Here is a 14,806-nt window from a genome sequence, read left to right on the forward strand (position 1 = left end):
CCTGGTTTGGTTCAGCTACGAAATCAGACATCAGAAGACTACAAAGGACAGTTCGGACTGCTGAGAGGATTATTGGTTGCCCCCTGCCCGCCCTTCAAGAACTATACACTTCCAGAGTGAGGAAAAAGGCTGGAAAAATCACTCTGCATCCCACTCACCCTGCCCATTACATTTTTGAACTGTTGCCTTCTGGCCGACGTTTCAGAGCTCTGAGCACCAGAACCATCAGGCACAGGAACAGTTTTTTTCCCTCAGGCTATCCATCTCATGAACAGTTAAATTGCCCCATTGAGCAATAACTATGTGCAATACACAGTTTAGTCTTTTTTATATTTATCCAACACATCCAACCTCTTCTGCCATTTCATTCCTCTGAAAAAAAAAAAAAAAAAAAAAATTTGCATTTGCACTGTACATAACAGATAACAGATTTGTATTAGATTTGCATTATGTATGTGTATGTGTGTATGTATGTGTGTGTGTGTCTGTGTGTGTATGTACGTTTGTGTATAATTATTTTTTATTTTTTATTATTATTATCTATGTCTTGCTGCTGTATTTGTTTTTGTATTGTTGTACACTGGAAGCTCCTGTCACCAAGACAAATTCCTTGTATGTGTAAGCATACTTGGCAATAAAGCTGATTCTGACACACACACACACACACACACACACACACACACACTCACTCCAGTCCACTAGTTGGCGTGAAAGCATCATAAATTGTTTTGCAAACCACCATGAAACACGAGAAGAAGAAAGAGGAACTCACAGTTTAAACGATTAGTCGGTTCGTGTTTAATGTATTTTTTTGTATGTAATATGTGAGATTTTTTCTGTTCATGTTGAGTTTTAATGATCGTAAACGAATTTTATTATCGTCTTATGTGGCAGTTTTGTGACGGACGCTTTAAAATATTCAGTTTCAGGAGAAATAAGCAGAAATATCTGAATATCATGATTAATTTCTAATATTTGAGCTCGTTAAATCAAGATGTAGATTTTAAATGAGTTCAATGAAGGTGATTATATGTCGAATAAAGCTCGTTATGGGTTAATATCCGAGAATATTCTGTCAGGAAAATGAAACCAAACACAAAAAACACAATTATATTTACCAAGACACAAAGCTATTTTGTTTAACAGATCTGTTCTTGTGTGTGTAATTATAATAATGTTTTAGAGTTTGATGAATGTCAGTCCATTATAATGATGATGTTTTTGTGTTCAGATGTTCATCATGAGAGAGCAGGTGGATGTGATCTTCTGTAAATCAGTAGGAACTGATCTGTCCATGCTGGATATTGATGATTTCATCACAGAAATCTCTCAGCTGAAGAAAGAGCTGACGTCACTGAAGAAAGAGGTGACGTCACTGAACGCAAAGCTGAAGGAGAAAGATGACAGGTTACAGGTTAAACATTCATTTCATTCTTTACCTGTTTTGAGCAAGATAAAGTTGAGATTGTAAGTTTCAAATGATGTGATATGACTGTGACTCTGTGATGATGAACGGTACAGATGTGATTGTGTTGTGTTTGTCAGGAGCTGGAAAAGGTGTCCTGTCAATCTTCAGTGTGTGTGACTGATGGGACCTCCACAGAATGTCAGGATTCAGTGTGGAGCGGCAGAGATCAGTCCACACCACAGCAGCTGCTGGACAAACTCTCTGAACAGAGATCCAGAGACACACAGGACTCACAGCTCACTTTACTCTGTTCTACTGATGCTCAGGAGAGTGTGTGTGACAGTAATCAGGGTGATCAAACCTCCACAGAGTCTCTGACTTCTGTCTGTAACACTGGAGAACAGCAGATGCTGCAGACACCAGTGAAGATTGAAGTGAAGCAGGAGGACATAAAAGAAGAAAACACAGCAGAGGAACAACAGAATGATGAAGATGATGATGAACAGCAGATGTTGCAGACACCAGTGAAGATTGAAGTGAAGCAGGAGGAGATAAAAGAAGAAAACACAACAGCGGAACAACAGAATGATGAAGATGATGATGAACAGCAGATGCTGCAGACACCAGTGAAGATCGAAGTGAAGCTGGTGGAGATAAAAGAAGAAAACACAGCAGCGGAACAACAGAGTGAAGATGATGATGAGACATCAACAGAGAAAGAACAGAGTGATGATGAGGATTTTATTCCTTTAGGTATTTTTCTTCCTTTTAATGTTTTATATTTTTTTATGACTATCGACTGTTATGTCAAAATCTGTTGCAACATAGGCAGATTAATATCTCAAAAATCACTTAAAAGTTCCCTGTTATTTTTATTGGCATTTTAAAAGTGCTCCATTGTCTTTTAAAAAGGTACATATTTTTTATTTTTTGCAATTCCACTGAAATGTCAACTATACCATGGAAAAATTATGTTTTAAGCAATAGAAAAAGCAACATTAGTGGAGTTTGCTGCATTTCAGTACTTGTCACGTATGTAACATTTTAGAGGTTAAGTTTATTTCCTTTCAACAATATTAATTCAAATAAGTTGTTATGAACAAATGGTCTCTCTTTAATTTAAACACCTATTATAATGCCCCATTCACATTGCGGGCGGCATTGTCTCTTGGTGTCGCATGACTTTGCGCCGCTCTAATGTTATTGGTGGACTGCACAACTTGCCATAGTAGCCTTTGAAATGCTGATTACAGATGATACTGCTGATAAAACTAAGATGTCATTCTAAATTGACAAGGAATCAGTTATTTTGCCTCTAAAAATTTACATTCTGCAGTGGAGAGCGTTTTATATATCCTACAGCAGCGCTCAATGCATCATATCATTAACCAAGAAGAATGTTATATCAATATATGAATCAAACTGACTCAGAATGTCGACACGGTTTTCCATACAATATTTTATTTTAAGGTTTTTAAACTGTTTTGGTTGGCTTTCCCTCATCATGCAGCCTCACAAACGTCACATCTGTAATGTCGTTGTGACAAGGGTCTGTACTCTTTCAAGGAGGAATCGGGGGGCCAGGTAAACAGTTCTCGTTACTCTTTATTTTTTCAATGCTTTTCAGCACACCAAAATGCACACACACACAAGTTCAGGCTCGGCTCTCTCTACCCCTCTGGCATCCTGGATTGCCCTTTTAAATACCTCTCTGCTCTCACTGCAAATACAAAACAGCTGTTATAGGTGATTTCCCACAGGTGTCAACCTTACCGCACTCACTCTCTCGGCTTCAGTCTTCACAGACGTCGCTTGGCCACGCCCGTCGCTCGGCCACGCCCTCATCACCACAATATACCTTTGTCAAATCCAGTGTCGAATTAAAGCGAGCCGTGCCTAACCGATCGAGCAGTTCATCAATCCGAGGCATCGGGTATGCATCAAATGTAGACACCACATTGACTTTTCTATAATCCACACAGAACCGGACCATGCCGTCGCTCTTAGGAATCAACACCACTGGGCTGGCCCAGTCACTGTAGGATTCTTCTATTACCCCCATATCCAGCATGGCCTTTAATTCTTCCCAAACTACTTTTTTGTGTTCAGGTAATCTGTAGGAGCAATTGCGTACCACTACCCCAGGGGTCATTTCAATATGCTGCTCTATGAGATTCATATGACCAGGAAGAGGCGAGAACCCGTCTGAGAATTCTCCTTGCAACCTGGCAACCTCCGTGACTTGTGACGGTGAGAGGTGGTCTCTGCAATTGACCGGGGTTTTCAGTTCATCTCCGGTCCGAGCTCCTCCCTCTCCAGGACCACCATCACCAAAGTCACGGGAACTGGTTTGCCTCCATGGTTTTTAGGCGTTTGAGGTGGTAATCTGACATGTTCCACCTCTATCTGTTCGTTTAACCTCCTAATCGACTTCCCTGATTCGCTATATGACCTCAAAGGGCCCTTGCAATTTGGTGAGTAATTTAGAGCTCGATGTGGGGAGTAATACAAGAAATTTTTCTCCCGGTGCAAATTCCCATAGCCGTGTACCCCTATTATACAGCCGGCTTTGACGTTCTTGAGCCTGGAGCAAATTCTCCTGTGTTAATTGCCCAGCGTATGGAGTTTTGCTCTCAGGTCAAGAACATATTGAATTTCATTTTTGCTGTTTGAAAGTTCCTCTCCCAATTTTCGCACAGGACGTCGAGCACGCCACGTGGTTGAGTGGAGAACCCCGTGGAGGCTTGCGGGACCTCTCAAACTGAAAATAATAGGGGCTCAAGCCACTTGTCCCAATTCTGAGGGTCTTTGTGCATGAACTTGCAAATCATATTTTTTAGTGTCTGATTAAATCGTTCGACCAAGCTTTCCATTTGGGGGTGATAAACGATGGTTCAAAACAATTTAAAACCCAGTTATTCTTACAGTTCACGTAGTGTGCATGACATAAACATCATGCCTTGATCAGTGAGGATTTCTTTCAGAATCCCCACTCGGGAGATTATTCTGAAGAGTGCCTCCGCAACACTGCGTGCTGAGATGTTGTGCAGAGGCACTGTATCGTGTTGCGTAGTCCACCAGAACCAACACAAAGCAATGCCTGCATGCTGTCCACTCTAGTGGCCCGACGAGGTCCATACCAATTAATTCGAAGGGGACCTCAATTAAGGGAAGCGGGCGCAATGGTGCTCTTGGTGTGGCCGGCGGATTCAACAGCTGACATTCACGGCATGCCGCACACCATCTGCGAACATCCCCGTGAATGCCCGGTTGCATGGATATGCAAGTGCAATATCTGGCTGGAGGTACTGACCATCAATCACTTTCACTTGATGAAAGGCGTGCCTAAGAGTCTCATCTCGCATCCGCTCCAGAGGGAAATTCCCTGCAGGGAATCCTCAAAGGGCTGGGGAAGCTGAAACTTCCCCCTCCCTTATGTCATCCTGACGTAGATCTGACGTAGACGGCCCTGGCTCCGCCTCCTCGTTTCCGGGGAACAAGAACAGCATGAGGGGAGGGGGAGGGAAGGGAAAAAGAGGGAGAGAGAGAAAAGGTGTCACCGGCCCCCGGATACACTGCTATATGGTCCTCTGCCAACTGGATCTCCTCCAGCTATGCCGGATGGTGGCACTAGACCCACTCTGCCATCAGCAGCCAGGAGACTAACTGCTCCAGCACCACAAGGTTATAACATCGTTGGCGTCACCCTCCTCCTCAGCCAGCAACCTCCACCTACAGGTGTCGCGGAGCTGTTGTGTAAAAGCAAACGGGCGGCCGACCTCGCTCAGTGTTAATGTGCAGAAACGCTGGCGGTGCTGTTCTGGGCTGCGGCTGACCCATTGCAGAATGGCTTTCCTCAAATTGGTATACTCCAGGAGGTTAGCAACCAGGAGTTGTTGTGCCATGAGTTGGGCTTCCCCAGACAGCAGCAGCAGCAGATGGACCGTCCACTGCATGTGCGGCCACTTCAGGGCTCTGGTCGTGTGCTCGAAGAGCTCCAGGAAGGCCTCCGGGTCATCCTATGGTGCCATCTTAGTGAGTGTCACATGGAGTCCTGCTGCTGCTGAGGTCATGTCTGAAGCCCCCTCCTGGGACAGCAAGCTCCGCAACACCCGCCGGTCCTCTGCTTGGGCCTGGAGAAGCACCTCAAAACGCTTCTCCTGCTCCTTCCGCAGCTCCATGAGGGCCTGGCATTGTGCCTGGTGGATGCTGGCGAGGGACTTAAAGACTTCTTCCAGAGGCAAGGACATCATGGCAGCATATCCTTCCTCCTATCCCGGGTTTCGGCACCAGTGACAAGGTTCTAGTACTCTCTCAAGGAGGAAGTGGGGGCCAGGTGAACAGTTCTCGTAACTCTTTATTTTTACAATGCTTTTCAGCACACCAAAATGCACACACACACAAGTTCAGGCTCAGCTCTCTCTTCCCCTCTGGCAGTCTGGATTTCCCTTTAAATACTTCTCCACTATCACTGCAAATACAAAACAGCTGTTAGAGGTGATTTCCCCCAGGTGTCAACCTCACCGCACTCACTCTCTCTGCCTCGTTCTCCACAGATGTCCCTTGGCCACGCTTCCATCACCACAGTCGTTTTTTCCCCATTTATTTAATAATGACAATGAAGCAAAATTAAACACTGCATGTTGGGCTGGGTTATATGGCATAAAATGAAAATCTAAATTTTTTGGTTTTTAACTTAAAGAAACTGGTTCTTAAATAAAGGTTGATTCATGTCGATTTTTCAACTTTTAAATGTCCTCAACTGAAAAGTAACTTCAACATAATTTTCATTAGAATGCATGGCAGCCTGGTTAGAGAAATCAAAGTCCTATTCATTATAGAAAACATAGGTTTGCAAAAAAATGCGCAAGTAACAAAGTGCATCACACAGTCAGCATTAAATGTAAAATCAATTAAAATCTTATTCATTTAAAATAATAACCCATATATTCAGAAATAATAGTATAAAATAATTAATTTGCAAGATAATTTTTAGCCAATATAGGTATTAATGCTTATCTAAAGTCTATCTAGGTATGAATATCTAGAAATTATTACATTCATCTAGAAAGTACTCATCACAAGTATATCAAACCATTTGAACAGTGTATTCGGAAAGTATTCAGACCCCTTAATTTTTTTCACATTTTATGTTGCAGCCTTATGCTAAAATTCTTTCAATTATTATTTTTTCACATCAATTTATACTCCATACCCCATAATGACAAAACAAAAACCAGATTTTTGATAAAATGTGCAAATTTATAAAAAGAAAAAAAAAAAACTGAAATATCACATTGACAGAAGTATTCAGACCCTTAACTCAGTACTTACGGTGCATCCGGAAAGTATTCACAGCGCTTCACTTTTTCTACATTTTGTTATGTTACAGCCTTATTCCAAAATGGATTAAATTCATTATTTTCCTCAATTCTACAAACAATACCCCATAATGACAACATGAAAGAAGTTTGTTTGAAATCTTAAAAATAAAAAACGAAAACAATCAAATGTACATAGGTATTCACAGCCTTTGCTCAATACTTTGTTGAAGCACCTCTGGCACCAATTACAGCCTCAAGTCTTTTTGAGTATGATGCTACAAGCTTGGCACACCTATTTTTGGGCAGTTTCTCCCATTATTCTTTGCAGGACCTCTCAAGCTCCATCAGGTTGGATGGGGAGTGTCGGTGCACAGCCATTTTCAGATCTCTCCAGAGATGTTCAATCGGGTTCAAGTCTGGGCTCTGGCTGGGCCACTCAAGGACATTCACAGAGTTGTCCCGGAGCCACTCCTTTGTTATCTTGGCTGTGTGCTTAGGGTCATTGTCCTGTTGTCCTGTCTAGAGCACTCTGGAGCAGGTTTTCATCAAAGATGTCTCTGTACATTGCTGCATTCATCTTTCCCTCGATCCTGACTAGTCTCCCAGTTCCTGCCGCTGAAAAACATCCCCACAGCATGATGCTGCCACCACCATGCTTCACTGTAGGGATGGTATTGGCCAGGTGATGAGCAGTGCCTGGTTTCCTCCAGACATGATGCTTGCCATTCAGGCCAAAGAGTTCCACCTTTGTTTTTCATGGTCTGAGAGTCCTTCAGGCGCCTTTTGGCAAACTCCAGGTGGGCTGTCATGTGCCTTTTACTGAGGAGTGGCTTCCATCTGGCCACTCTACCATACAGGCTTGATTGGTGGAGTTCTGCAGAGATGGTTTTTCTCCTCTCTCCACAGAGAAATGCTGGAGCTCTGTCAGAGTGACCATCGGGTTCTTGGTCACCTCCCTGACTAAGGCCCTTCTCCCCCGATCGCTCAGTTTGGCCGGCGGCCAGCTCTAGGAAGAGTCCTGGTGGTTTCAAACTTCTTCCATTTACGGATGATTGAGGCCACTGTGCTCTTTTGGACCTTCAATGCTGCAGAAATTTTTCTGTACCCTTCTCCAGATTTGTGCCTCGATACAATCCTGTCTTGGAGGTCTACAGACAATTCCTTGGACTTCATGGCTTGGTTTGTGCTCTGACATGCACTGTTAACTGTGGGACCTTATATAGACAGGTGTGTGCCTTTCCAAATCATGTCCAATCAACTGAATTTACCACAGGTGGACTCCAATCAAGTTGTAGAAACATCTCAAGGATAATCAGTGGAAACAGGATGCACCTGAGCTCAATTTTGAGTGTCAATTTTTTTCGTTTTTTATTTTTAATAAATTTGCAAAGATTTCAAACAAACTTCTTTCACGTTATCATTATGGGGTATTGTTTGTAGAATTTTGAGGAAAATAATGAATTTAATCCGTTTTGGAATAAGGCTGTAACATAACAAAATGTGGAAAAAGTGAAGTGCTGTGAATACTTTCCGGATGCACTGTAGTTGAAGCACCTTTGGCAGCGATTACAGCCTCAAGTCTGTTTGGGTATGATGCGACAAGCTTTGCACACCTGGATTTGGGGAGTTTCTGCCATTCTTCTCTGCAGATCCTCTCAAGTTCTGTCAGGTTGGATGGGGACTGTCAGTGGACAGCCATTTTCAGGTCTCTCCAGAGATGTTCGATTGGGTTCAAGTCTGGGCTCTGGCTGGGCCACTCAAGGACATTCACAGAGTTGTCCCTAAACCACTTTTGAGTTATCTTGGCTGTGTGCTTAGGGTCAATGCCCTGTTGGAAGGTGAACCTTTGGCCCAGTCTGAGGTCCTGAGTGCTCTGGACTAGGTTTTCTTTAAGGATATCTCTGTATTTTGCTGCATTCAGCTTTCCTTCAACCCTGACCAGTCCCCCAGTCCCTGCTGCTAAAAACACCTGACAGTATGATGCTACCACCGCTATGCTTCTCCATTGGGATGGTATTGCACAGGTGATGAGCAGTGCCTGGTTTCTTCCAGACATGATGCTTTGAATTGAGGCCAAACAGTTCAACCTTCATTTCATCAGACCAGAGAATCTTGTTTCTCATAGTCTGAGAGGACTTTAGGTGCTTTTTTTGCAAATTCCAAGTGGGCTTTCATGTGTCTTGCACTGAGGAGAGGCTTCCATCTGGCCACTCTGCCATAAAGCCCAGATCGGTGGAGTGTTGCAGTGATGGTTGTCCTTCTGCAAGTTTCTCCCATCTCCACACATGATCTCAGGAGCTCAACCAGAGTGACCATCGGGTTCTTGGTCACCTCTCTTACCAAGGCCCTTCTCTCCCGATTGCTCAGTTTAGCCAGGCAGCCAGCTCTAGGAAGAGTCCTGGTTGTTCCAAACTTCTTCCATTTAAGAATTATGGAGGCCACTGTGCTCTAGGGAACCTTCAATGCAGCCAATATGTTTTGAAGCCATCCCCAGATCTGTGCCTCGACACAATCCTGTTTCTGAGCTCTATTGACCTCATGGCTTGGTTTTTGCTCTGATATGCATTTTCAGCTGTGAGACCTTATATAGACAGGTGTGTGCCTTTCCAATTCATGTCCACTCAGTTGAATTTGCCACAGGTGGACTCCAATCAAAGTGTAGAAAGATTTCAAAGATGATCCAAAGATGAGCTAAATTTCAAGTGGCATAGCAAAGGGTGTGAATACTTATGTCAGTGTGAAATATCAGTTTTTCCTTTTTAATAAATTTGCAAAGTTATCAAAAATCTGGTATTTGCTTTGTCATTATGGGGTATGGAGTGTAGATTGATGTGAAAAACAATTATTTAAAGCATTTTAGCAAGGCTCCAACATGACAAAATGTGAAAAAATGAAGGGGTCTGAATACTTTTTGAATGCACTGTATGTATAATCATAAACCCTTCACAGCGCCCTCTAGCATGTGTTTGGGGTCCACATTGAGCAATGCATCACTATGAAATGATAAATGATTAACATTACAATCCAAATCACAAAATTTGTCATCCCTCCTCAAATGTTGGCTGTAGATCCAGCACGCTTGAAACACGTCACAGATCAAAGCAGTTATTAGCAATCTATCGGTATCATCATGGTAATAGATGAAGCGGTGGATGTTTGATTCTCTCATTTATAGCCTATCCAAATGATCTGTAACTGTCACGTCCGTAACGTTATATTATATTATATTAAAGACAAGAAAGGAGGCCCATTTTGTTCATCAACATGAGCACAATGCCAGCATATTCATACATGATGGACGAGGTCAAGCTGTACAATAGCATTCATCGACACCGGCTTTTATATCAGTCTACATGTTGTTAACCTGTTACGTTCATTTGGAGCACACACACATTTGCAGCTGATCAGATTGTGGGCGACATCAGTCCAAGCACTGTGAACATACTTTTCTCTTCCTTATACAGCCTTTGGTGGATTTAAAATGTATCTGTTTATAGCATTTACTAATATTTTATGCAAAACCTCGATTACTCAATTGAAAAATAAAAATGGTGTCAAAACATAAATTCAAATTAATCGATACAATCTTAAAAAGTCGGCCAGCCCTACATATGTGTATGTAGGAGGTTTTAAGTGTGTGTTCTCCCAAAAAATGTTAATTAGTTTTTGTCACATCTGTAACACAAGTTCAGATTGTGTTACAATTGTCTAGACTAAATGTTTTCTGATGTCTGGACTGTATGTGCAAGGGTTTGGGATTATACATGAAATGTATATTGATATACTGGCAATGAGTACTTCAAAAGTGAAGTTAAACTTCATATTTTCACTGCAAATGTCACATCAGTAATGCTGGAATTAACCTTTTAATGTTTCCAAAATCATAAAAAATCTTCAGGGACAATGACTCTGGATTAGGATTTCTGCTTAAAGCCTTAATTTGTTTGTTTATAAGAATAGTTCACTCAAATATGAAAATTGTCATTATGTACTCATCCTCATGTTATTCCCAACATGTATGACTTTCTTTCTGTGACTGTGGCTCACATTTAATCTAAATGACTATAATCATGAAATGCAGTTATCAGACAGAATTGATGCACAGCAAAAATCACAAATATATAATGGACGCTTGTGTTCTGCCATTAAATTAGCGTTCAGTTTGATTTATTTTACGTTTGTCCCTTTTGAAATGATTTCTGTTAATTTATTTATTGTGTAGAGCTGATGGAAGAGCAAGAGGAACATCAAGAACTGAATGAAGTGGAGGAGAAACATCAGTATCAGAAACATCATGATTTTATAACTGGAGAAAAGACAGAAAATAATTTCTCACAAAAAAAGCTTCAAAGAAGAGCAGCCAAAAATACTTTCACCTGCTCTCAATGTGGAAAGAATTTCAAATGTAAAAGCAAGCTCAGTGCACACATGAGAGTACATACTAGAGAGAAGCCTTACTTGTGCCATCAGTGTGGAAAAAGTTTTGCATATGCACACGATCTCAAGAAACATCTCCACCGTCACTCTGGAGAAAGACCATTTGAATGTGACAAGTGTGGTAAAACATTTGCTATGAATTCAGGCCTAAAACAACATCTGAAAACTCACACAAAAGAGAAGCCTTACAAGTGTTCTTCTTGTGGAAAGAGTTTTGCACGCCTGTTCTATTTTAAAGCGCACCAGAACATTCATATTGGTGTGGGGGCTCATAAGTGCTTTGAATGTGGAAAGATCTTTATTACAGCCAGCCACTTGAAAAAGCACCAAAGAATTCATACTGGAGAGAAACCTTACAAGTGCTCACACTGTGGAAGGAGTTTCACTCGGTCAGACAACCTAAAAACACACGAGAGAATTCATACTGGATAGTCTTGTCTAATGGGCTAGGTGCACAAGATGACGCCTGTGAGCTTTCACCACACGACTGTGTGCACGTTTATGTCTGGTTGTATGAGCGCTCACTGAAACTGAGTGAGAACACACGGTGTGATCGTGGTGTTGCTTTGAGAATCAACTTCCAAAGGAGACTTGGTTGAGACCAGCATGAGCATGTTTACAAGTAAAGAAAGAAATGAGAGTGGTTTATCAGTGACGGTAGATAACATTCACTTTACATTGTTGTGTGCCTCAACCAGCAGTGACGAGCTGACCAGCGGTATGAAGTAAATAGTGTTAAAATTGTAGGTAAGACTTTACAATAAGGTTCTGTACATCAACATGCAATAGCTAACATGAAATAACAACTGTCAATACTTTTACAGCATTTATTAACCTTGATTCATGTTCATTTCTGTCTATACATTTACATGGGACACATGAACAAATGGTTTTTAACAATGAACAATAATATATTTCAATAAAACATCAACCTAGATTAATGCTCTAATAGTTATAATTGTACGTTTATTATTCCAAATGCATTAACCAATGTTTACGAATTGAACCTTATTGTAAAGTGTTACCAAAATGTTGCATGTGTAATCAGACATAAGACAAACAGAAATTGTAACTTTATAAATGTGTTGGTTGTTGTCCAACAGAGGATTAATATGACCTTATGTACCCTGCAGTTGTATATTCATCTTCAAATTGTATTTCTTACTGAATCTGTATCCAAGTCTAGCATTATTTATTCATGTTCACAGAAACTTAGATGAGCTACTGAAGTTTATTATCATTCTTACCTTCATAGTCATTGATGTAACTGCATATATACTGTAACGTGTTGACATGTTGTTTATGGTCTTATTCTAACTGATAAGAGAAATTTGTGTTATGTATTTTACTGGGTTGTAATGTCTTGCATTGATAGCTGTTCCTGAATGTTTAGTGTATGTATGTGCAAGGGGAGACTGTGCAGAAGGGGTTCACTGCTGTTTTTAAGTGTACTTCTCTAAACAATTACAGAGTGTATGGTGTGGCTGTGGCCGACAACAGCCTTAAACACACTGTTTGTGAGATCAACCTCATGTGTCTTCAGTGTGAAGCTTCAATAGATTTTAAATCTCTTTTCTGTAAGCACCTCATGTAAAATGCCATTTTTAGCGGTCTCCATACCGGTGCCAGGCGAAACCGGAAGTGGTTATAACCACACTCTGTAAACCAGGAATCAAAGATGGTGTCTTATGCAACTTGCCAGCTATTGTGATGACTCTTCACCACCACAAGATGGCAGCATCTTCAAACATTGGATTAGATGCAGTTGTTGGTAAGATGTTGTACAACTCAGTCTTAAGAACATGTAATGTTGTACTGTATTGTTGTTGTTGTGTTTCAGATGATCAGATTCAGAACCCTACTAAATATGAACCTTCAGAGACCATGTGTTGAAGTGATTTTTTGCATGAGATCTTGAAGTCTTCTCAATGGCATGCACTGTATAAAGTTCCTAGATCACATCTTATTTTCACAACTCGTGTTTTCTGGAATACAGTGTTCTGTTTTCACTTTTGGATGAAGAATCCCTTTCAAGACTCTGATGCACATTAAGGACTTGCTGGTGGAGTCATTAAGATGTGAATGACCCTTAAGTTGTTTTTTCTTGAACAATGTGAACCGGACTTTCTGCTAATAGTCACAGGTCTGGTTACACAAGACTGGGGCTGATTTGGACCTCACTGTTCCTGTCAATAAAGATTTTGTGTCTTCATGTTGTTCGTCTTCGTTTACTCCAGATATCGCTGTCTCACCCACAATGCCCTGTGAGAGCGTTCTGAGCCCACTTTAACAGATTTATCAGACCTGTGTATATTATGAAAGATATTTCCTTGAATGAGTGACAGATGAAAAGCCATCTGCCTGTCCCTGCTCTCATCCAGATACAGTCAATATCACAGGTGTTTCTAGAGAACAAACGGCTCTGTTGTTTCAGAACTGGTTCTTTTTTTATTTTATTTTTTTTTTTATTTGGAATGCCCAATGCAAAGTCCTCGTGGTGGCGTAGTGACTCGACTCAATCCGGGTGGTGGAGGATGAATCTCAGTTGCCTCTGCATCTGAGACTGTCAGTCCGTGCATTTTATCATGTGGCTTGTTGAGCGCGTTACCGCAGAGACATGGCTTCACGCCATCCACCGCGGCATCCACGCACAACTTACTACGTGCCCCACCGAGAGCGAACCACATTAAAGCGACCACAAGGAGGTTACCCCATGTGACTCTACCCTCCCTAGCAACCGGTCCAATTTGGTTGCTTAGAAGCCCTGGCTGGAGTCACTCTGGAGTCACTCAGCACACCCAGGGATTCGAACTCGTGAACTCCAGGGGTGGTAGTTAGCGTCTTTACTCACTGAGCTACCCAGGCCCCCCTCAGAACTGGTTCTTTAAAAAGAAAATATACCAGAACCAAATAATTTGTATGATTTTCGGTTCCGCTGATGCAGAAAGAAGACGGTATTAAATACTCCTTCACTACAATTCAGTGGCACCGCTGATCATGGCTGACCCTGCACTCTGACCCCAGCTTAGCTGGGATATGTGAAAAAAAAAGAATTTCACTGTATATGTGCAAAATGTATAATGTGTGATAAATAAAATAAATAAAAATATAAAAAAAAGGGTGCTCAACCCGAAGTACACACCCCCTTGTCCAGTGTCTTAATACCTGCATGGTACAAGGTAATAAAGGCAAACTAAATAACTGAGCTAACTAGTGTAGGGAAAGTTGCTCTAACCAGCGATAGCTGGACAAGCCTCTCCCAAGATCATTATCTCACAGTCACGGCACACTACATTCTTGAAGGGAAAACAAGACATTCTAACATCAAAAGCAATATATGAAGCACAGACAGAATTTGGCATAATGGATAAATTAGTGGCTGTCACTGTTGATAATGCTGCGAATATGGATGTGGCAATAAAAAGGCTATAATTCATAAAGCTAGATTGCTTTGCCCATACACTTAATCTTGGAGCTCAGAGTGTCTATTCAGTGACGTCAGTGGCAAAATGGACAGCAAAGATCCAGAATGTTGTTGTTTGGATGAAGAGATCATCTATGGCAAAGACTGTGCTCCGGGAAAAGCAACAAGTCCTAAGTAAGAAAGCCTCTCTTTACCAGCAGTGTATTATGTGTA

General features: G+C 41.5%; 1 protein-coding gene and 1 long non-coding RNA gene across 3 annotated transcripts in view; one reads left to right on the forward strand and one right to left on the reverse strand.

Moving 5' to 3' along the window:
- Positions 1 to 14,250, reverse strand: part of LOC127418650 (uncharacterized) — a 48,751-nt gene extending 34,501 nt beyond the window's left edge. The window contains exon 1 of the long non-coding RNA XR_007893515.1: positions 12,287 to 14,250. This is a non-coding gene — a long non-coding RNA (uncharacterized LOC127418650). The remainder of the gene's footprint in view (positions 1 to 12,286) is intronic.
- On the forward strand, positions 734 to 13,381 carry LOC127418612 (zinc finger protein 391-like). Of its 2 annotated transcripts, none has more exons than XM_051659252.1 (4): positions 734 to 790; positions 1,232 to 1,414; positions 1,546 to 2,161; positions 10,955 to 13,381. In XM_051659252.1, the coding sequence occupies exons 2-4, from the start codon at positions 1,232 to 1,234 to the stop codon at positions 11,599 to 11,601; spliced, it is 1,446 nt and encodes a 481-aa protein (XP_051515212.1). In that variant the 5' UTR covers positions 734 to 790; the 3' UTR covers positions 11,602 to 13,381. The 2 variants fall into 2 exon arrangements, with proteins under 2 accessions (XP_051515212.1, XP_051515211.1); XM_051659251.1 differs by lacking the exon at positions 734 to 790 and adding an exon at positions 888 to 1,022.
- Positions 14,251 to 14,806: the final 556 nt, after the last annotated feature.

This window comes from Myxocyprinus asiaticus, chromosome 28, assembly GCF_019703515.2.
Source record: "Myxocyprinus asiaticus isolate MX2 ecotype Aquarium Trade chromosome 28, UBuf_Myxa_2, whole genome shotgun sequence".
NCBI classification, from domain to species: Eukaryota; Metazoa; Chordata; class Actinopteri; order Cypriniformes; family Catostomidae; genus Myxocyprinus; species Myxocyprinus asiaticus.